The following is a 23,370-nucleotide window of genomic DNA, read 5'->3' on the forward strand; positions in this document are numbered from 1 at the left end:
CCCCCACACTGAAGCCGCTGCTCAGGCGGGCAGTGGGCTCTGCCAGGGCACCAGGGGGCACATGGGCAGGCCCATGAAACATGGAGAGAGGAACTGTGAGAGGTTGTAGGACATGCTGGTCCACCAAGTGCGTGCACAGTTAAGAGCAGCCACTACAGCCAAGAGCACCCTCTGGGGAGAAAGGCAATGCCCTGAGCCTGGTGACACCAGAGCAGAGAGCAAACTGCTCCATACCTGCAAAAGCACATCACCTGGAACAGCCATGCTGCATGCGACTGTGGCATCGGGAAGACCTTAGGACTGGGCAGGGTCACACTAAGGTCAATACCACCACCTGGGCCCCCACACCCAAGGTCCTCTCCAGCCCCACCCCCCACTACCACCTCCCCCAGGACTGTGCAGTGTCAATACTCTCAGCAACTCCTCCTCAGGGTACAGGGTCACCCACGGCCCCAGGTAGAGGGTCACCATGGCAGCCCTCTAAGATGGGAGGGCCCAAAAAGTTCTTAGGACCGCCATCTCTGATCTCTAGCAGCCTGGACACATATCTAAGCCCGACACAGGCAGGAATGTGACGAGACACGAAGGAAGACACCTAACCTGTTTCGGAGTCTTCGCTGTCAGAGGAGCTGGACTCGCTGGTGCTCTCCGACTCCGAGGACGAGAAGCCCTTCATCTTGGAGGAGCCAGCAATCACGTCAACTTTCTCAGCTGTAATAAGGCAACAGGGACTGAGTCAGGCAGGGCCCCCACGTAGGAGGCTGCCGTTGGCCACGGGCACACCCCAACAGCCTGCAAGAAGGGCCAGCAGGGAGTCAGTGCCTTGTGAGCCAGAGGGCTGCTGCTAAGAGGCCCTGGTTGGTCCCACATTTCCCAGTGGTAAGCTGCTAGCCTACCGTACACCAGCCAAAACTTGGCTTAATACCAGAATTTCAAAGCCCCTCCAACCTGTGCTGGGTTCCTCAAAGAGTACAAGACAAGGAAGGAAGGAATTCCCTAACACGAGGAACTGCTGGGCTGGGGCTCCCTCAGCTACTTCTCGGGCAGAGGGTGAAGGGGACCCAAAGGGGACACAGCAGAGACAAACCAAGACATGAAAGAGCCCCAGGAGTCTCCCAGCACCTCGGCGTGTAGACCAAGGGCTGAGTGTCACTGTGCAGCGCCCCCGGGAGGGGCCCAAGAACCCCAGGAGGCAGTCCAGGCTGGGAGAGAGGCTGTGCACCACACTCTGACATGGATCCTAAGTCCTACTGGTCTCAAGACAGACACTGTGAGCTAAGACAAGGCATTTCTAACGGGAAAGAGCAGCCTGGCAGACTGTCACGGAGGGGGCCGTGTGGAACTAGGGACGAACAACAGGCATCGACCAGGCTGACTTACCACCTCTCCTCCTGGGCCCTGCCTCCACCCCCCACGCCTGTTACAAACAACCAATGGCAGGGTGGGAGTGGCTGGCTTTGGCAGAAGCTAAGTGGCAAGAGTGAAAATAGCAGTACTCAGAGCAGGGCCCGGGGCCGCTGAGGGCAGGCGGGCCCCAGGTGGGTACCAGCCAGGAGGCCAAGAACGGCACCCACAGCCCAGGGTCCAGTGTGATGTCCCCCCCCCCCCCAAGGTTTCTCTGCCTCGGACACAGCCTTTATAATTGGAGAACAGCCTGCACAGGGAGAGGGCCATGTCTGGAAGGCAAAATGAACTGCAGATAGCCTCCTTCCTCTTGGCTGGGATGGCCAGGACTGAGAACACACCCTGCCCAGGGGGCCCAAGGGCACCTTGAGGTTTCCTTTTCTTCCGCAAACAAGAGGTTACGTAGCGCTCCAGTTCTCGCAGGGTGGACGGCTTCAGAGTCTCAAAGTCAATCTCGATCTCATCGGGGTTGGAGTTCTTGAGGGAGGGCTCCCGCGACTGGATGATGTGCACCACACGGCCCAGCTTCTCGCCAGGGAGCTTATTGATGTCCAGGCTGAGCTGCCGCTTCTCCTCATACGACATGGGCTTGCACTTGTCCTCCTCCTCCGACTCATACGCAGGAGGGGGCTTGCTCTTCATGGGTGCTGGCTCCTTCTTGCTATGAAGGGATGATGCAGACACTGTGAGGAACAGGTGTCCTGGGAAAGCCAGGCACCCATTCCTCCATTTGGAGCTTAGTGGACGGCTTCCACACCCCCACCCATATGGCCCTCGAGGGAGATGGGAGGCTGGCAAGGCCTTCTCGGAAGCACCCGCTGGAGACAAGACTGCAAACCGTGCTCTGTCCTCACCACCTGCTTCATGCTACCTGCTATCCTCCCTCCCTTCCCAAACACAGTGGGCACCAGAGATCCATTCTAGAGGAAAGAGCAGACATGCAAGCCTCCCTACCCACCATGGCGGGCAGGGCTCCCACCCAGGGCAGACTGGGGAGGCACAGACCTCGCATTGCTGTTGCTATTATTTTTCTTGGTCTTTTTGGGAGGAAGTTCCTTGGCTTTGCTCTTCTTATTCTCCTCCACTTCCTCCTTCTTTTTGTGCTTTTCCTTTTTCTTTTCTTTTTTGTCTTTCTCCTTTTTCTTTGGTTTGTTCTGCTGGGGCTGGGAGAGGGCTGCAAGCTGCTCGTGCACGGCTTTGAGCTGTGAAGCAGACAGGCAAGACACACATGCCCATCATCCTGGTCTCTGTGTAGACCCCCAGGCGTCAGGGGTCAAGGGAGGAGGGAAGCATAGGGAGGGGGCCTGGCCCTCAGCCTTGTGACCTGTTGACTCACCAAATTTTCAAAGTGCCCATGCCCACCCAGGCCACTGACTCCAAGGGTGGCCAGTGTCCTTCTTTGCTAAAGGAGCTGCCTAAGCTGGCAGACACGGAGCTCCATGGCAATCCAGGAGGAGGGTCCCCTGGAGGCTGGGTACTAAGGCCCTGTTGTCTGGTTTGTAGGGCCCCAGGAGAGATGGACATCCTGGCTCAAGCTCCTCCTTCCAGATACTGGAAAGATATAGAAGCCTCACCTCTGCCCACAGAACAGCCACATCTCCCCAACAAAACATCCATGAATGTACAATTGACTCTTGAGCACAGGTTTGAACAATGCAGGTCAACTTATATGTAGCTTCCCCGCCGCCAATCAATACAGTACTGTAAATGTATCTTCTATTGCTTACGGGTTTTTTTCACTTTATTAACAGCTTACTTTATTAAGAATACAGTACATAATGCACGTAACCTATAAAACATATATTAATCAACTATTACAGGCAAGGCTTCTGGGCAAGGGTAGACTATTACAAGTTTTCTGGGGGAGTCAAAAATTATACACAGATTTTCGACTGCACGGGAGGCCAGCACCCCTAAACTCCACATTGCTCAAGGGTCAATTCTGTGTTTATAATGCATGTGCACCTGGCACGGGGGGACCAGTGGGAATTCTGCTCCTGCTGGAACTCAGAACTAGAACTCCCCATATCGTGGAGACCCCTGGGGAGACAGCCCAGTCCATGGATTCTGGGGGACTGGGAATGGGGCCTCCTGCACCCTCACCTGCTCCTGGAGCTCTGCCAGCCGCTGGGCTCGCTCCTCTTCAGAGTCATCAGTGGAGCTGTCACTGTCCGAGGAGCTATCACTGCTGCTGTCGCTGGATGAGGGTGGGGCCACCACTTTGGTGGGGGGTGGCACCGCCGGGGAGGACACGGCCACTACAGGCTCCTCTGGCTCATCTGGCATCTTGGCAAAGCGCATCTCGAACACATCCTGGTGGGGGGAGAAGCCGTGCCCATGATGGCTCCCAAGTGCCCAGGCATGTGTGGCAGGGGGCTGCCTGCGATGTGGCTCAGCATCACCACAGCCTCCTTGGCTACTGGGGTTGACTCAACAGGAAGTAAGCGGGAGGGTCAAAGAGGGCTGGGCTGATGGTGACCCCCCCGGCCCTGCCCACTAAGGCAACGGGTGGGCCAAGACCCCTTGCCAGTTCTTCCAACACTCCTCACAAATTTCACTTTGGAAAGAAATACGCTCCTGCCATGGCCTGGCACCCACTCCCCAGGAGACACAGCCCAGGTAACATGCGACCCAGGTCACAGAAGGCAGCTGGTCCACTGAGGATGTCTGCTTGTGGATTGAAGACAGATGGCAGGTCAAGGGAAGGACCCACAAAGAGTGCCCTAAGGCTCTCGTCAGGTCTGTACTTATTCGGCACTTCCTCAGGGAGCCTTCTGGATGCTGGGGCCAGGCACCAAGAAACAGCAGTGAACAGAACAGGAGCCTCTGCCCACTTCGGGTTCACATTCCTGTAGGAAGTGGTTGCGTTCTGCAGTTTTAGAAAGCATTCCAGGCAAAGGAAAAAGCACATGCAAAGGCCCAGCCCTGCAGTAGTAAATATGCCTGGCACACAGCCCATGGCCAGCGAGGCAATTAAGCCTCTGCTACAGTGGGCCCATGTCTGCATCTGCCTCCCCACTCCTCAGAGATCACCTCTGCGGCATGTAACTGAGAAGAGCCATGCCAGTGGCTGAGCTGTCTCCAGGGCATGCCCAGCAAGGTGGGAAAGGTATAGGAGAGTAGCTGTGGGGGGTGTTGAGGATGGGCTGGAGGAGGGAGTAGGTCTTGTGAGGTGCCAGTGACCTAAGCAAAGGCCCCAGGGCTATTAAGCATGGGATCCCTTGACAGGAGACTGAGACCTTCCAAATCGAAGACCCAAGAATCTGATGGAACTCATGTGTGGTCACAGAACTTGGGAGCAACAGCTCCGCCTGGGGATCTGGGTCCACCTGTGCTGCCTCACCAGCCAGCTGGCAGGTCCCTTCCTACCCTGAGGGCTCTGGGATCATAAATTCAGTGATGACTCAGGACAGAGCACAGCTGTGAAAGGAAAGAGCTAGCTTCCCAGCAGGATTTTAGGACCTGCTTTAAGCCTGCAAAAAGTTGGTCAACATGGCATCTCACATAAGAGAAGAGGCCTTCCCCAAATGTGAGTCGATACTTCAGAGCAGCACGGCCCAGGAAGGCTGTGGGATCAAGCTCTAGGGCTGCTGTGTCAAACAAACTAGGCTACACTTGACACTGCTGGCCCTAGAAACCTCTCCTGGAAACAGCTTCAGGTTTCCCCTCCCCAAGGCAGCTAGGAAAGGTGACCCAGGGAAAAGGGTAGGTTCATCCGCAACTGCAGTGCTGTCCCCTCCCTTCCAGACCACCCAGTTCAGCCTCCTCCAAGGCAGCTCCTCCTCCCAGCAAGGGAGAACCTAGACTTTGCTGTCTAAATGGTTTTGCTACCAGACTAAATACTGGGAGGGTAATGTCTTATTTAATTCACACAAAAATAAATTCTGGAGCAGGTCTGACAGCAATGGGGAAGACACACAAAAGGGCTGAGCAGAGACCATCACCGCCCAGGGTGCCAAGGAGACAGAGGCTCGCACCAGAGCAGGGGCCCCACAGTGCCGTGGATACGGGCAGGCCTGGGTCCCCAGGAGCCCTACACAAGCATCCACGAAAAGCCAGGCCTGCTGCCCAGAAGCAGAGTGCAGGTTAGAGGAGTATGCCTGGTGTGTCAGGACCCCACCAAGGGAAGAGGGCGGCAGGCACGGCCAAGTACTTGCTGTTGCTGGGAGATGAGCCTTTACTAGGTGGGAGCTGCCTCGTGCCACTTGTCTGTGTACCCAGCCTCTCCTGCCAACTGCCAGACAGTACTACTCTTGCCACTCCCTACTCCTCCCCAACAGGCTGTGGCTGTTGGGGAAATTGGGGGGGGGGGGGGCAGGACTCACCCTGTGGCCTCTTTCCACTCCTAGGGTACTCTAGGACCCTGCCATCCCAAGACCATAAATAGCGAAGAGCACAAGACAGGAGACCAGGTGGGCTGGCTGGGAAAGCAATGCAGCACCTGCAAGCTGGGACTCCTGGTTTCCTGGCCATACCCAGCTGTAAGACCTGTCCTCCTCCCATCTGCTCTGGCCCCAGTGGGGGACGTCCTGGGAAATGTACTTGAGCCTTACTTAGTGCCAGTGAGCCAAAGGCTACGGCAGAAGAACCTTCCCAAGTGGCTGAGATAGGATGGCGCCTGCTGAGGCCTACTGTGTGGTAAACACAAATGATGTGCTCCCTGCCCTCAAGGAGTGAACATGAATAGCTGTAAAGTGCTGTAAGTGTTAAGGTGGACACAGAAAGGGTGCGGTGGACAGCCTGTGGGAAACCCGAAAGTGGGGGACATGATGCCAACAGCTACAGAGATCCAGCAAGGATGGCTCTAAGGAGAGAAAGGTGTGACTCATGAATCCAGGTGCTCATCCTGGTGGCCAGGTGGAGAATTGGTGGAAAGGGCGTGGGGTCAGGCAAAAGGATGCTAAAACCAAATGAGACGCACTTAGATTAAGGTCTTGTGAGGGAGGACAGTGATGGCAAGGAGCAGTGAATACCAACAACCAGCATTCTCTAGGGGAACAGGGGCTCAGCCTCCCACACTAGGACTTGTAGTGTCTCCAGGTGGACCCAGCTCCTCCACCGATGCCATCACTTCCACCCACACTGCAACTCTAAGCATCAACCAGCAAAGCACACTGGTTTCAGATCATGTGTCTCCTCTTGCTAGAATGTTCACCTACTCTGGGCTGCATCAGATTCACGGGCAAGCACACCCCCCCACCCCTCTAGTTAAACTAGTTGCTGGAGTGCCAAAAGGTCAAGCATGGCCAAGTCTGGATATGGCGGTGGGGCATGGCCATACCTGGGCATACCAGGGCCCGGAGGATGGGGGTGGTGGCGATGCAGGAGAACGCAGGCAGTGGCAGGTCACTAGGTGCCAGGTGCTGGAGACGCAGCCATGAGTGGACACACAGACACACACATTTACACACACCTCAAAAGCTTCCTGCCTCTGGGATCTAATGCAGGATATCCCAATGCAATTTTCATTTTTCCTTGCTGTAAAAATAATTGCATACCACCTTGAATTTGCACTTTTTCTTGAAATAGAACTCTGGTAATCTACATGGGTACCAAACTTCCTAAATGACTCCTCACTTCGTGACAGAGTAGAGGAGAGTACCACCAGAAGCTCTGGGCCTACCAGATAGGCTGGCAGGCCTTAGCCCAAGCCACCCTTGGGCTGAGGAAACCCTGAGCCCAGACATTCCTGACGTGTCTTTGTGACCATGGCTGCCAGGTGGTGGGATGTGAGTTTTCTAAAGGCCTGGACTTTAGAGACCAGAAGAGGAAAACACAGTGGATCCTTTTCCATATAACTTTTCAGGTAAATCCCAGTCCTTGGGCACAGTCTACTTAAGAGGAGGCAGGTCTAACACGTCTTGAAGAGGCAAACAAGGACTGGGACTTTGTTGCTCCTCCCTTCTTCTGGACAATCTAGTCATCTAAACCATGCTGATCCAGGAAAGCTTAGAGAGGAAGAGGAAAAAACTTGAAATGCTACAAGCCCAGTAACTACCTTCCAGACAAGAAGCCCTTCATATTGACTCTGCACTTGAAGCAGATATCTCCACCTGCCTCGTGGCAATGGAGAAATGACATTACTTTCAGTAACACTGCAACCCACCCTGAGGTGGGCAAAACAGGCGAGGGGCAGAGGCAGCTCCATGCCAAATGGCTCACCCAGGCACTGCCCCTGCCTGAAATGGACCCTCTTTCAGGCCAAGGACCTTACCTAGGCTAGCCTGGTATGTTTAGAAAGAGGCTACTGTGTGGAATATAGCTCAGTGCTCCTGCAATGGGTAAACCCCATGTTTGGGCCATGTTCACGCCACTCCCAGGAGAAAAATGGAGAAAAACCAAAATCAAAACACTTAAAAAAAGGCAAAAATATTAGAGAGAGAGTGCTAGACTTTCTTTCTCTTTTCGGTTTTTTTAAAGTAAAGTAGCTCAGAATAGCAATCTTGGTGCTGACAGAGAACTTGTTTTGGTTTAGCTGTTTCCAGGAGAGCAAATAAAGAGTATGGGCATCAATCTGGGGAAAAGCTACCGCCTTTCCCTAGTCCTCCCAAGAGGAGGTTGAAGACACAGATCTGAGGGCACCACTGCCACTTGGTGGCCATGTAGGAGAATTGCCATAAAATCACAAAGTCTGAGCTCCTTTAAGAACGGGAAATGCAGAAGTAAACAGTGAAAGGGCAGCTTTGTTAAGAAATCAGAGAGCAACAAATTAAGAGCCAACCCCCTCGAAAAAAAACCTCAGCAAAAATAAGACCAAAAAACAAGCAGGAGAAACTGTAAAAACTATCGAGGCTGAATGTGCCATTTAAATAACAGCCACGTTCATACAGTAGTTAGTTTTTTATTTACCCTAAGAGCTTCAGGACATTCCTTTGAACCCAAGGCAATCCAAGACCCAGACCAGGGGCCAAGTGAAGGAACAGGAGAGAGCGCGCCTTGGCTCCAGTGTGAGGACGTAGGAGACACTACGATGTTGAGTCTGGGACAACGTGTGGAGCTAACAGAACTAGAAGGCAGGTGAGCAAAGGGACTCAGGCAGCCTCTGAACAGAACAGACCCACAGATTGCCAAAGGCAAGTCCTCACCTCTGCCCTGGAAGCACTCCACAGATGGCTAGGAAAGCCAGGTGTGAGGAACCACACCCCCCCCATCCACCTCCCCCCAGCCACCAGGTGGGAGTGGGACAGGAGATGTGCAAACTGGCACTGGGCTCCAACCAGACTGCCTGCCCCTTGTGATGGCAGGTGACCCAGCCCAGGGCCTGCTCTGACTGAGAACTGAAGGGGTCTTGGGGAGAAAAGGCTGGAAATATTTATATCTGTAATTTTAAAGAATTAAAAAAAAAAACCAGATTATGAAAGTACTAAATATACTTTATTCTCCATATTTTTAAGAGTGGGATTTTTTGGGTTTTCTTTCTTTCTTTTTTGGTCATCTCTACACCCAATGTAGAGCTTAAACTCACGACCCCAAGATCAAGAGTGGCAGGCTCCACCGACTGAGCCAGCCAGGTGCTCCAATTCTCCATAATTTTTAACCCCTGATCCTTCTACCCAAAGATAACCACTGTTGAAATTTGGGTAAATTTTTCCTTTTTTAAATCAAGCAAAGTAAAGTCCGGTCATAAATTATGTGGTCACCTGCCCCCCTCCCTTCCACCCACACTTGTTTGACAGTGTGCACCACCCAGATCAACCTGAAGGGGCCACAATCCCCAAGGGCACCCATGAGGGAGATGTGGCCTCACAGAATGCCTCGAAGCAGCAACCCCACAGCTAGAAGGCAAAAGATTTCAAGGCTCTGGTGTAGAAATGCCCACAGACAAATAGTTACTTCAGCTCACAACTGTATCCAAGCGTCTACAAGACTGTCATACACCAACGTGAGACAGGTCTGTTTTGGAGTACAGATTGGGCCATCCACAGCACGTGCACTCTTCCTGGCCAAGGGCAACCAAATGCAGTTATTGGGCAGGGGGCTTTCAGTGGGACACCCCAGAACAAAACCCCAAATACCCAAGACCCAAACTAACCACCCTGCTTTAATTATAATGAAATAATCTCAATGTAAAAGAACACGTTATCCTGTTTGAGTCCATCTTCAAAACAACACAGCATCATACCAAAGCAAATGACAGAAATAAAATATACAAAGGCCCACAGGGGCCTGGCCCACATAGGACCCCAGCCTGCCTACCACAGGATGTTGTGCTCGGAGTTTCCCCAGAACCTCACCTGCAGCTTGCGGGCCATGGCCACCACCTCATGGTCAGGAGGATTGTACTTGTAGCAGTTGGAGAACATCAATCGGACATCAGCACCAAATTCCTGAGCATCACGGTACTCACGGGCCTCCAGTTTAGACTGAAAAGACAGACAGGTCCTTGTTGGTTATGCCTGCCCCTGTTCCAATGGGGATGTGACAGCCAGAAGGGCTGCCTGTAGGAGCAAGCTGGCTTCTCAGTGGAGCAGAGAAGAAGTCATCATCACCTTACTTCTTCTCTATGTCAAGTGGACAAGGAGACACTCAAAATCAAGGCTCAGGGCTGGGAAACGCCCTGCTGCCATGCCAGACCCACCCACCCTGGCCACTGTGATGGGCTCTGGGGCACAAAATAAATGGAGGGAGAGCCTGAGCCAGACTCTAAGGGGAGGGCTAGGATGAGTTCTGACCTGACATACACTTGTCTTGGTGACAAAGGGCAGGACACTGGTCAAAAGGAACACAAGCGGGGGCCCCTGGGTGGCGCAGTCGGTTAAGTGTCTGACTCTTGGTTTCACCTCAGGTCATGAGATCAAGCCCCAAGTCAGGATCCGTGCTCAGCGCGGAGGCTCCTAAAGTTTCTCTCTCTCCCTCTCCCCTCTCTCCTCCTGTCCCTCCCACACTTGTTCACGCGCTCTAAAATGAATACGTCTTTAAAAGGGGGGGGGGGGAGGGGGACACAAGCACTGCCTCCTCCCACCTGTCCCATGTTTGGGCAGGCTTACTCCACTCCCAATCAAACATGCAAAATGGCTTAAAATAAACAATCAAAAGGCCTCAAAATACTATAATGAAAATGCTAGCACTGTGTGCCTCCTACTGAGACATGACATCAAGGCCCTCTGCATGACAGAGCCTGGCAGAGTCACCAACCCTCAACCTGTCCTGGAGCATCTACTGTGCAAGGTGCCTATGGGCAGTGGGGCCCAAAGCCACAGAGGGCTTGTCTCTAAACAAGAGGGCAGCAGTGCTGCCTGAGAAGAAAAGCACGAGATCCTGGAGGTTGTCCCCACAATTCCCAGCAGGGGGCGCTGGGCTTCTTTGAGCTGGTAAGAAGAGAAGCTACTAAGAGCACAGTTCACCAGAGCCCAAAGCCTGGGCCCTCCTCTTGGACTAGCCTAGGAGGTTCTGACCTCCTCTGTCCTAGGAAGCCCCATCCCCAGCTCTGGGAGGGGATATCTGCTCACCTTGATTGTGCTCATGTCCATGGGGTGCTTAATGATGTCACAGTAGTCGTGCAGACCCAGCGCCTCTACATCCACGGGCTTGTAGAATGGCCAGGCGTAGGCTGCGTGCTTCTTGGCAAACATCTCCTTGAGGATGCCACTGCAGCACTTAAGCTGCTCTGAGACCTTGCTGCTCTTATCCGGCACTGGGTGCTGCTGTGAGTCGGGCACATCCTTTTTGGGGGGCTTCACAGGCCGGCTACTCTCCCGCCGGGGGCCCAGCTTGGTGGTCTTAGGCTCCGGGGGTAGTGATGGTGGTTCATGAATGGGGTCGATGGTGGTGGGGGTGGTGGTATCTGCTTTCCTCTTAACTCCCTTCTTTGTCTGCCAAGAGCACACGTGCAACAAGTGTGGTCAGAGGTGGCTGCTGGCACGGATGGCCCTCAGGTCACTCCTGAAGCTAGGTCCTTTCTAGGGTTCCAACATTCTCAGGGAATGAGACTCAAAGGTAACTCCACGGGTGAAGAACCGTGGCAAGAAAAGACCCTGTCCCACCACTCTGCTCTGCAGCTGGGACAGGACACCCACCAGCGATAGGAGGAAGCACACACCCGAGTACAGAACCTGCTCACTGGAGCCCAAAGAAACCTCTGGAAGCAGCTTCCTACTTAATGCCAGGGAAGTCGCTCAAAGCCAAGCCTCATCACACTGGCCCCCCACAGGAGGTACATTACAGAGACTACTTGGGCAGCATCTGAAAATACACACGGTCTGCCTGAGAAATACAGGAGAGGACGTCAGCAAGCCCCAGCAAGGTGGGTCTCAACTGTGGAATCTCCAGGCCATCAGGGAAGCAGCTTCTAGGCTGTGACTTGAACACTGCACAATCCACCCCCCCCACCCCCCAAAACACCCACAAGTGCCTCAAGAGCCAGGACAGGATCTTCATGAAGCACTGGCAGGGACAAGTGACTGTCTCCTGCCAGCCTCACTGCTATGCAGCAGAAGACAAGAGCGGGGGCGCTAGCTGAAGTGGCAGGAACCCGCCAGCCACTGGGCCGGGCCGGGCCGCACACGCACGAACAGGATGCTCACCTTCACAGGCTGTGGGGTGGCCGCGATGATGGGCGGGTGGCTCTGCACAGGCTGGGGGTTTGGTGCGGGTGGGGGTGGTGGCTGAGGGGGAACTGGTGGGGGTGTCTGCAGTGGCTGGGGAGGCACCACTGTCATGACGGGCGTCTGGACAATGAGGTCTGGGGTGACCGCAGGGAAGGGGTGAGGTGTGGCCTGCACTGGCGGAGGGTTCTGCTGGGGGGTCTGGGTCTGCGGAGGAGTCGATGCCTGCGTTGTGTTTGGTACCGTAGAGACGCCAGGTTTTGCCGTCCCTATCAATCATAAAACGGACAGGTGGTTAGATACCGAGCCTGACACATGCTGGCTGACCTTATGGGGACGCTGTCACATGTGGTGAGCACACATGTGTGTGGGCATGGCCCACACTGTCACGGTAACTATTCGCCTAGAGACAGAACAACCCGAACACCCCAGACCTCGGCCAAATTGGTCCACCTGCCCTCGGGTTCTCTGAGAGAAGTAGCACACTACATTCCACACTTCCTGAGGCATCCTGGCTTCAAGTCCCAAATCAGGCACAAAGATGCCTTCAAGAGCGCGGAGGCCTGGGCCAAAGGAGCAGGAAATACACGCTGAGAATTAGCACCAGGACGGTAGATGGAGAGGGGAAAAATGTTCCTTGGCGCTTTCGGACAGAGCTGTGTTCATTCCCAGAAGCGCTGCCTTCTGAGTAAGCAATTCTGGCAGGGGGCCGGCACTGGCAGCCGTGGACAAGGTTTCTGGAAACTGGCAAGCTTCCACCTCCCTGAGCCACAGGAGGAGGCTGGACGGCTGCTGCCCTTTGTGACCGGCTCAGACTGCCTCCCTGCAGCTGTGCGCGTGAGCCCAAACACACAACACCCCGCGTCTGTCCCATGTGCAGACTAAACTCCTGGTCCCAGGCCACAAGGGCAGTACTCCTGGGTGTTAAGGATACAGGACACCTCTTGGCAGGATCCACGGCTAAGGGGTGACCCTCAGGACCACCTCTCCTTGGCTACCCCTCAGCACTGTCTGGGATCCAGCCAACCCCCTTTGCTCCAGTGAAGCCACCACTTCTGAACAGGGTGGGAAGCCAGGTGAAAGCCCTCTCTCTGCAGAGAAGCAAACAACTCACAGCATAGGCCACCAGAGCACAGAGCTGAGGATGGCAAGATGCAGAAGACAGCCCTTAGAGCTTTTCCCCGACAGAAACATTTCACTGTTTCTCCTCCCTCCCCACCAGCTGGCCTTTGGAATCCTGTGTCAGGCTAAGAGACAGGGGCAAGGAGTGGAAGGTTTCACTTCGACTTAAGCAGCATCATAAAGCAGACATGGCTCTGACATAAGCATCTTAAGGTAATTAAAATAACCAACCTTGAGGTTCCAGGATAGGGATTATTAGTTAAAATTGCCCTTGGCCAGGTTAATTTCTTTTCTCTAAAATGGGGTGAATAATTCAAATAACTTAAAAATGCTTTGAAAAAATTATACTTCCTTTTTAACCGAAGTCCACCAAAAAAGGCAGAGCCCCATTATTTCTACTTTGTGGGAGGCCACCCAGTCATGTGACCCTCTGGGGCACGTCCACTGCTAAGCCTGCCAGCCCCTCGACCCCAACCCTGACCCCAGCCTCAGCCCCTGGCCCTCCACTGAACCTGGAGAAGGAGCAAAGACTGGGGAGAAGGAAAGCCAATGTCCTTGCTGTTTCAGTGTGAAGCCAACAGTGCTGGGTGCACTGGAGGTACCCTACCTGCTTCTTTTCTCCCACGTCCTCTTCCTTTTGCCTGGACTATCATGATCTCGGTTTCTTCAGTGGGCAGTTCATTGATTTTCTGCAAGAAGAGCTTCTCCAGAGCTTCTGCCATTAAGACTATGTCATCTCCAGGCTGGAAAAGGAGACACGGGGGTGAGGGTCTGAAAGCCCTCACCACCTCTCCAGACAGAGCAAGAGCTCCCCACCCTGTGCCACCCACTCCATGCTCCAAAGCATCTGGTATCATAGTCAGGGTCCTTCCCAATCTGAACCCTAAAGGGCCACAACAGTTATACCACCAGATTATCATGAAGGCTCATATGCCTGAACCAGCACCCATCTGCCTGCACCTCCCTCTCGTCTTTTAAACTCTGGCCTGAGAAGCCATCCTAATGCCGTAAGTATCTAACAAGCCCTGCCAATCACTGACAGAAGCCCTCCTTTGACACAATTCAACTTCACTACAAATACTTGAATTACACAGCATTTCTTGCCACAGATACATTAGCAGGGCTCTGATAATGCTCCCCAGTGTACCCTCAAGGCAGCTCATCGGGGCTCAGGGCAATGCCTATCTTGAACTGATTATGGATCCCCACTCTGTTGCCTTGTCTACAACATGCTATTCCCACTCAGCTCTAACCCGAGAGAACCTTATCTGTGCACATGTTACTTAAACCTAGCGGTGGGAGCTAAGACTTTAAAAAAACACAGTAAACTTCAAGAAACTCACCTACCCATCTCTTCTGGGCAATTTTACCCACTACACCAGCAGAGGCCAAAAGCTGAGTTCTGTATAGGGTCTCCCTCCAGAGCCGTTCTATATGAAAGGGTTGGTTTTAATCACATCTGTGGTCTGAACTGTAAACAAATGATCTGGCTTCATGGCACAGCCGAGCCGAAAGGTTTGGCTAACGGGGTTAAGAAGGGACCTTCAGGTCTACGTGTGAGATCAGGGGACATTCAATTCTATGGCCACGAGTTGTCAATTGTGATGTCCACAGTTCCAGATGCAGTGGGCCCCATCACACCCTCTCTTACTTTGAGGTTTCTGTTTGAGCACACCTTTGCACAACTACATTTCAGTAGGCTCCTTCCTGACCATTTGTATCACCCAAATGGGACTTTTTAATGAGTCATCACTGTCAGTCACACCTTCTCTAGACCATGCTCAAGAACCAAAATCCCAAGCACATGCTTCAAGCTAACAAGGATGGCTTGGAAGTCAAACAAGGCCAGCACCCTCCTCCCCAAAAAAGAAACACCCAGTCACAGGCAAAACCATGGGTCCCAGTATTTCTGCCTCCAAATGGTCTCCTCCCATTACACTAACCCCACCTGCTCCCAAGCACCCCTGCCCACAGACTCCAGATATGCCAGCCTCCTTATCCACCCCTCCCCTCCCCGCAGGACAGCTGGACATATGCCACCACATCTCACCTTGTTGTAGATGTAACAATTTGTAAACATAGTGTTGAAGTCCTGGATACATTCCTGAGCATTCCAGTAATAGTTGTTTTCCAAGCGCTTCTTTATTGTTCCCATATCCATAGGTGTTTTAATGATTTTATAGTAATCCTGGAGAGCAAAGAGAGCAAAAGGCCAGTGTCACCTCCCGGGCCACACAGCACTCATGGTGGACCTGTGGATCTCACTCTAGGAGCACAGGTGAGAGCCACAGCACAGACTTCCATGGTCTCGGCAAGCAATCTCAAGGGGAATCCCAAGATAAAGTGAATCAGGGAAGAATTCTTAAATGTTGGGTGGCAATCTGGAGGAAAAATGTGCAAGTCTCTCAACTGCCTGGTCTGGGAACAGGTTGTATTTACGGAGATCTATGCTTTTTTTCTAGTTGTTGTTGGTGGTGGTGGTGGTGGTGTTAAAATCCTTTAATTTTTAACTAATAATGGGGAAAACATAAAGCCTTCTTAAAAGCACTTCTTATCTAATAAAACCACCCCATGGCAAGTTCTACTTTTCCTCTACCATTGGAAATGTTACTGGTCCATAAAATGCAAAATCCTATGGAACCAGCATTAAAGCCCACCTGGAACAACTGGACTCCCTGCTTCTGGGCACACTGAAGAACCACGGAGCAGAAACCTCCACCTTCACTCAAGTTCATCGCACTTCCATTTCTTTTACTAGCACACAGTCTAAGGATCCATTAGTAGTACCTGGATATAGTTGAACAACTAACCAGGTTAATGAGGAATCTGGACAATCTGTACAATCCTCAATTTAAAAAAATCCACAGACCCTACTCCTCAAAGCTTCAGATCTTACTCTATAAGTGCCAAACAGAAGGAGCCAGATGGCAGGTGGAGATATCCTAAAGCCCTTCAAATGAAACTCTACTATTCCCAGCTTTTCACCAAATCTAAACCTATCCTAAAACTAAATGTTTATTTTTAAAAACTACAGGAGGTGTCTTGGGGCAGAACAGGCAACACAACAGGTTTCCAGGCAGAAAGATCAAACAGAGCGAAGGCAGGGGGACCTGTGTCATCTGGCCCACTCCAAGGTCCTCAATCTCAGAGTCTCCCGTAATTAGGCACGAGTGGGATATCAGAACCAAGTTCAAGTGGGAACCGATGGCAGAAAGAGAGGCCTATCCTTTAGCAAGTACCAAGGTCTCGCCTGGAAATGGTGCACAGTACTAAAAAGGTGAGCACGGGGTGTAAGGTTTTAGGTTGCTCTGACACCCATGAGAAAGGAACAAAAACAACAAGCTTACACATAACGAGTGGCAGAGATCAAGTCCCTGACCGGATGACGGCTGCACATGCATGCCTGGGTACCCTGGCCAGGAGGCCACAAAGACAGATCGCACCAGACTTTCTAACCTATACCATGGCTCTGACCACCTTTCCCAAGAGAACCAAAGCCAAATATATGTGCCCCAGTGGAAACATACTTTATTCTATGGCCGACAATGGTGTCAAAGGCTTGAACCGCCCATGGCCTGTCAAGTGGCTCAAGGGCAAACAGGACAGTTGTTGAGGGCAGAGCACGCTGACAAGGGGGCAGTGGGTTTAGGGGCATAACAATCCCACTATACATGTTTACTGAACAAGAGAGGCAGGCATTCTAGTGAAAAGTCCAGTAGGGATCAGAGGCCAAACGCAAGCCAAGATTCCTGGAAGGTGTCAGAAAAGAAAAAAGAAGGAATCCTTCTTTTGGTGGCTGTATTAACATTTCCTCAAGGAGAGAAAGAAATGCTTCCAGGGACAGGTCCCAGGAAAATGGGGCTTTGAGCATGACATGGCTCCCAGCTGACCAGCCCCGCCCTGCTTCTTTGGGCCAGCTCCTTGCTCTCCCACCTCCCTGAAGATACCAGATCAGTGGCACCTTCCAAAGCCCTCTTCTTCCTAGTCAGAGCTGCTGAGGGTGACATCCAATAGTCACAGAGACAGAGACTCACCGTTACCCCTGGGGAGCCTGGCCTCCACTTCACAGTGAATGACCTCAAACTCCCCCAAGCAGTGGGCCTTACAGACCACCCACACCCGTGTCTGTCCCACTGGCTGGGACACTGCCTCTTCAGGATCTCAGGTCCCCCAGTGCCCCCCTTTTCCTCTGTCTTCACCCTCTCAGCCCTCTGTGTCTTCCTGTGACAAACCAACCCCTCCTCCATTCTGGCCCTGCTGTGCTTTCCCTTCAAAGCCAAATTTCTTGAAATGATGGCTTCACATCCTCACCTTCTCATTCACACCGTCGGGAATCTGGTTTCTACTTCTGCGTCACATCTTCCTAAGGTCACCAATGCCCTCCTAAAGGCCAACAGGAGGGTCAGGTCGGAATTCTCATCTCTTTGACCTCCCTGTAGCCTCTGATGTGGGAACGGGGGGTGGGGGGCTGCTCTCTGCTGGTGCTTGTCCTGGCTCTTCTGTTAAGCCTCCCACCGCCCTCTGGTGCTATCAAAGCCTCAGCACCCCTGGATCCCGCCCCCCCCCAATCCCGTTCCTTCTGTCCCCATTCTTTGCATTTACTCTAGGAAGGTCACCCTCACCTGTGGACCCTGTGAGGCTTGGCCCAGCCCAAGGTTATGCTGTAGCAAACTCTCCCAAGAACCTCCCCCCAGCGACTGCCAGGCAGTCTGCCTCTACTCCTACTTATGGTCAAGAGTAAGAGTAGCCTCTGAAGCCCAGATCTGGTAAGGACCCTCTTTTGTCTCCAACCCCTCTCTTGAGCTAATTCATTATCTAGACCTGCAGGGCCTCCTCCTGACTTGCATATGACAAATGCATATGACTCAGCAGAGATAACTCGACAACTGCCACAGACAGGAGAGTCACACTACTGTATTCACCTGTCTTGAAACCGAATGCCTGGCAGAGGCTGAGGTTCCTACACTGGTGCAGTTCTAACACTCACAGACCCCTGCCTGGGTCTATGGCAATAATCACCTAATTCCTCATCTGGGGGTGTGTGGGACTTAGCAAACAGCAGGGGTTAACTTTTCTTTTTTTAAAAATGTATTTATTTGAGAGAGAGAGAAAGCGAGCACATGAGCGAGCACAAGTAGGGGGAGAGGCACACAGAGGGAGAAGCAGGTTCCCCACTGAGCAGGGAGCCCAATGTAGGGCTCAATCCTAGGACCCTGGGATCATGACCTGAGCCAAAGGCAGACGCTTAACTGACTGAGCCACCCAGGCACCCCAGCAGGGGTTAACTTAAAAACAGTCGGACCTTGATGCTTTGAAGAGAAGAAAAAAAAAAAAATCTATCCTATTTCTTCCCTGAGGTTCAGTCAGATATACAAACTGATTTCCAGAACCATTTGTTAGGGATGTGGGCAAAAGGAAAACTCTATAGGGGAAGAGGAGGGGTACAAAGAATAAGAGCAAGTACACTGTGGCTACGACACAGCAGGTGGAGGGTGTGCATAGAGGCTGTTGAGGGCACAGCTGCACCCACCCCACTGCTCTCCAACCAGGCCTCCTGCATGTGCTTGCTCCCTGGGAGCTATTCCACTACCTTTTCCTGCCCTGTGCTCTGGGTGGTGACAATGATGATGCCGGTACCAGAGAAGATACTGCAGGAAACCAGTCCCCCTTCCACAGTGTGACCAACCACATCTACTTATGCTGAGTCAGCCAACCATGTCTGAGAAGTAGGGGGCCTGGACCACCAATTGCTCCCACTTCAGCTCCGCTATGGAATCGGAAGGAAAGTTGCAAGCACTCCTTCACCCCTATTTCAACCGCTCTACACAGTACCTCCTGGATCCTAACATCTAAGAGCTAGTTACCGTGTGAGTTAGTACATTCTCTTCCCCCTTCCTATTTCCAACCATCAGGACAACTGAAACCACTCACTCAAGGGCCTTGTGAGTACTGGGGACTTCAAGAGCTGGGCCCCAAAGGTATCTCTGCCCCCGCCACGAGCCCACCCTCACCAGTAGCAACATGGGAAGAGACCTGGAGGACAGCAGCCCTAGGCCCTGCCCAAGTTACTCACAGGGAGGTTTAGCTTGACGGCGTCCACAGGCTGCTGGAAAGGCCACGCAAACTGGTGTTTCCATAGTGTCTTGAGCACCACTTTGAGCAGATATTGCAGTTGGTTCGTCTGCCTCTTGGGCTTGTTGGGGTTGGAGGTCTCTGGGGGTGGGGGGTTGGTGCTGGCTGCGTTGGCTTGCTGGGGTTGGGCCTGGGCCTGCGTTGTAGACATTTGGGTAGTTTCTAGTCCATCCCCCATTACGGGCAGATTTCTCAATCTCGTCCCAGGGCCGCTCTCCGCAGACATGCTACTGATCCCATCACATTCTTCACTGGGCACTCTACAAGGAAAGAGAAAAGCCATCATCAGAAACCAGGCAACAGATGGGCACCACTCATAGTAACACACGGCTGTGGCCTCCAAGGGCTGAGCTCCTCTGGTGGAAAGTGGCCGGGCTGACCAGAGAGCCACTCCATGCACTGACTAAAAGAGCCCCTGTGTCCACTCTCCTCAAAGATGTATCCTACAGCAGGGAAGAGGGTTCAAGCACCAGCGGCGAGGGGCAAGAGGGACACAGGGCTCGGAGAGAAGAGCCGACCAGGAAGAGGCAAGGGCTGTGGACACTACTGAATCCACGCAGAAAGGGGAAAAATGAGTAACAAACCAGGTTTTCACAACACCCGAGAGTTTTTAAGGGACACTGCCTGTGTGGGAGAAAGGAGGACCTGCAAACCCCCAAATGTGTCCTTTACATTAAAATTCTTTGCACCTGTGGCTCACGAAACATCGAGCCATGTCAGTAATTCTGTTTGGTGATTGGGGACAGGAAGGGAGAGTGGCCCACGTAGTCACTGCTGACTGCTCAGGGTAAAGCCTCACACTCAGCGAGACCACTTCCCTGGTAACTGAAAATAATGCACATTTGCTGATTCAAGAAATCCTACAAGGTAACTGCTAACCTAAAAATGAATCCACACTCCACTTCCCACTTTATTAACCAAGTTTTCAAAGCTTATTTAGAGAGATATAAAAACGGCACCTCTTGCGACCTGCACAGGGGGTGCGAGACGAGACCCCCAGGCTCAAGGCCTGTATGAGCACCCCATCCTGTGCACTCCCCTCACCTGAATGACCCCTGCTTCAGGCCATGCCAACAACACAAAACCTGTCACGAGTATCCTTGCAATGGCAACTCTGTGCACCTCGTCCAGTTACTCTAACAAAACCACAGATCCTGGGTACATGTTGTTACTGCCAAACTGCCCTCCAGAAACACACTAACCTACCCCTTACTTGCAGTAGTGCCTAGAGTTCCTACACTCTATTAATGAGAGGAAACATTTGTTCAAACGTGTACTATTTGGCATTCTTTCTGTGTTTTGTGTTTCTACATTTTTCTACCGGCAAGAAAAAGGAAGTATCACCTTTAAACCCAGTCCCTGGAATAAGAAAGACTGTAATCTAGGAGCTGCCTGCATCTAATTAGCATCTCCAGTAATAAACCTAGGAGTCCAGTGCGGGTAAGAAAACCTCTCTGGCTGAGGAAGTCAGGAAAGGGCTGAGGAAAAACAGACAGATTTTACAACCACACTCTGGTAGGCAGAAATGATGAAAAAAGACAGGACAAGTTCGCTGGCTCTATCATGGCTTTCTTTCTGGAATACAGGACACACTATGCACTCTGGCTGCTAAAGTATTCCTTTATAATTCAACCCAAGTGTAATTTAAACCAAAGTCCCCACAAAGGTTTTTGTAAATGCAGTTCTGGCAAGTTAACAAATTTGAAAAGCACCAGACGAAAGCTTGCTGTATAAATGCAACTCCGTGCTGAGTCTGTCCTAGGGGGCTGTGGAGAGCTGGAACTCCTAGGCTGAGGCTGACCACGCCCACACATACGTCCTAGTTGCAGCATGAGCCCAAGAGCTGACAAAACTGACCTGGTCAAGGAGACAACATTCCTTCCAGGGTGCTCTGGCTGACTGTAGGTCTAGCTATCAACTGGCTAGTGACCACGTGGAGAGGACACTGCTACAAGGAGAAGGCTGCTGCAGAGAGGGGACCCAGGTGGGAACAGCCCAAAGCCATCACGTGCAAGACCCTGAATCTTACAGACTTAGTCTGAGAACTGAATCCATGTTTGCTTTAAGAGGAAAGACTGTTCTTTATCCTTTTTCACCAAACAAGTAAGAGATCTATGAGTGCCTTTCGCCTTTTCACGGATGGGATGACAATCACTCAAAACCCAAAACTGAATAATTCACTAATCATTTAGCTCACAGTAGGGACGACACTGTGGAGAGAAACACTAGTGCTGCTATCCAAGGCACTGGAGCGTGGGTATGTTACAGCAGTGCAACTTAGAGGGGTCTAGATGTGGCCTTTAGCATCCAAGCTCAACTTAAGTATTTAATGAGGCCCAACTGTGTCCAAGACACCAGGTGAGTACTTATAGTCTGTGCCCTCTCAGGGTCCTCCCGAGACTCCAGAAGGGGAGGGAAGCTCCTATGGCAACCTCTAAAATGGGTGTGCTCTACTGGGAGAACACCAGCCCAGGAAGAACACTTAAGGAAGGGAAATTAGGGGGGGGCTTTGCAGGTGTGAAGCCATTTCCTGGTACCTCTCGCATGGTGCTAAAGATGGGGAAGGAGCACCCAGAGCTAAAACCAGTCATCTGGCATCAGAGCCTGAGGGGGCACTGGAGGTGGGGAACTGGGCAGCAGCCTGCAGAGCACCTCACAAGACAAGAGCGGTGCTCCAGGAGTTCAGGACCACAGAGGGGCATTTCCCCAAATCAACTTCATTCAAAGATGGGAACAGTGAGAATATCATGGACTACAATAGTCTCCAAGGGCAAATGTGACTGGATACGCCTGCTCCAGGCTGAGGGGATAAGACACTTCCCCCCTCTCCCCTCAGAGGTACTTCTGGTACAAGTCTGGCCAGAACTAATGGCCATGTGGTCCTGCAAAGAAGTGCCTGGGGCATGAATCAAGGCAGGACTGAAGGGATGGAGGCCCTACTAGGAGGGAGGGAGGCACATGAGGGTTGCATGAGGTGAGCCCAGCTGGGAGCTAAGAAAGCATTTCTGGGGTGGGCCCCAGAGGCCAGTGATTTGAGTAAATGCACCCCAATGGGAGCAGGAAGGAGACACACACAGAACCAGGGAGGGGAAGCACCCAAAGGGTGGGGTAAGGTGTGAAACCATCAGAAAAAGCTTGCTCAGAGGAGAGAACAGAGGGAAGAAGAGACCATGGCTGAGTCACAAGTCATTGAGTAGGACCTGGAGAGAAGGGAGGGAGCATTCCAGAAGCTGCATTCAGCCATGCATGGAAGCCTTCAAAAAGCGTGCCTTCACTGCTGAGGTAAGCAGCAAGAAAGACAGAAGAGGGTTTCTCCAAGCTCCGAGCTTTCATCAATGAAGAGTGGGACCTCAATCTCAGAGAAGCAAGGTCTACAGCCACCAGAGAGCAACATGTCAGGGCTCAGGTGGGGCTGTGGAAGGGTTCACAGGGCAGCTTTAGGGAGACGGCATTTAATTACCTGGTGTGTGTTTCCGTTTTCATTTTACTCATTCCAGTGCTGACAAGGGAAGTCCCTGCCTGGTACCAGTGTAAAAGGTTGTGCACAGAGGTGCACAGTATGATCATCCACATAGAATTTATTTTTTTTTTATTTATTTTTTTTAAAAGATTTTATTTATTTATTCGACAGAGATAGAGACAGACAGCGAGAGAGGGAACACAAGCAGGGGGAGTGGGAGAGGAAGAAGCAGGCTCATAGGGGAAGAGCCTGATGTGGGACTCGATCCCGGAACGCCGGGATCACGCCCTCAGCCGAAGGCAGACGCTTAACCGCTGTGCCACCCAGGCGCCCCCATCCACATAGAATTTAACAACGCTGTTTTGTTCTCATGATATTTAATTTTACTTATACCCATGTGTGGCTTTTGATTTAGCTTCCTTTCAAAATAAAGGTACTATAAACAAAAGAGTAAACTGATTTAAAAAAACAAAACCAAACACCTCTCTCTGGAGGGGAGCCAGCCAAGACGGACCACGGGCTCCAGGTGGAGAAGCCGGTGGGTCAGGAGAGTTTGCAGGAAACTGCGGGGGGGGGGGGGGGGCGGTGAGGGATGGGAAGCCATGCACAGGACTGCAGGGACTTTGGAGCACCTCCCTCAAAAATCCTCCACAGTTAAGTAGAAGGGAGTAATCAGTTATTGGGCAATTACAGAAACTGGAGTGGGGC

General features: G+C 52.2%; 1 protein-coding gene across 5 annotated transcripts in view; it reads right to left on the reverse strand.

Moving 5' to 3' along the window:
• BRD4 (bromodomain containing 4) overlaps positions 1-23,370 on the reverse strand; it is an 89,355-nt gene that overhangs the window by 18,037 nt on the left and 47,948 nt on the right. For 4 of the 5 annotated variants that reach the window (XM_044380741.3, XM_048227100.2, XM_048227099.2 and 1 more), the window contains exons 2-11: positions 19,144-19,462; positions 15,121-15,258; positions 13,678-13,813; positions 11,928-12,217; positions 10,854-11,216; positions 9,639-9,767; positions 3,508-3,717; positions 2,410-2,606; positions 1,770-2,065; positions 601-711 (exon numbers count right to left, since the gene is read on the reverse strand). In XM_044380741.3, coding sequence (XP_044236676.1) covers positions 601-711; positions 1,770-2,065; positions 2,410-2,606; positions 3,508-3,717; positions 9,639-9,767; positions 10,854-11,216; positions 11,928-12,217; positions 13,678-13,813; positions 15,121-15,258; positions 19,144-19,428 — 2,155 coding nt within the window. In that variant the 5' untranslated portion in view covers positions 19,429-19,462. Of the gene's footprint in view, positions 1-600; positions 712-1,769; positions 2,066-2,409; positions 2,607-3,507; positions 3,718-9,638; positions 9,768-10,853; positions 11,217-11,927; positions 12,218-13,677; positions 13,814-14,413; positions 14,501-15,120; positions 15,259-19,143; positions 19,463-23,370 lie in introns of those variants that run through there. The other variant, XM_044380742.3, reaches the window with a different exon arrangement.

The sequence above is a fragment of the Ursus arctos genome, unplaced genomic scaffold (assembly GCF_023065955.2).
Source record: "Ursus arctos isolate Adak ecotype North America unplaced genomic scaffold, UrsArc2.0 scaffold_14, whole genome shotgun sequence".
NCBI lineage: Eukaryota > Metazoa > Chordata > Mammalia > Carnivora > Ursidae > Ursus > Ursus arctos.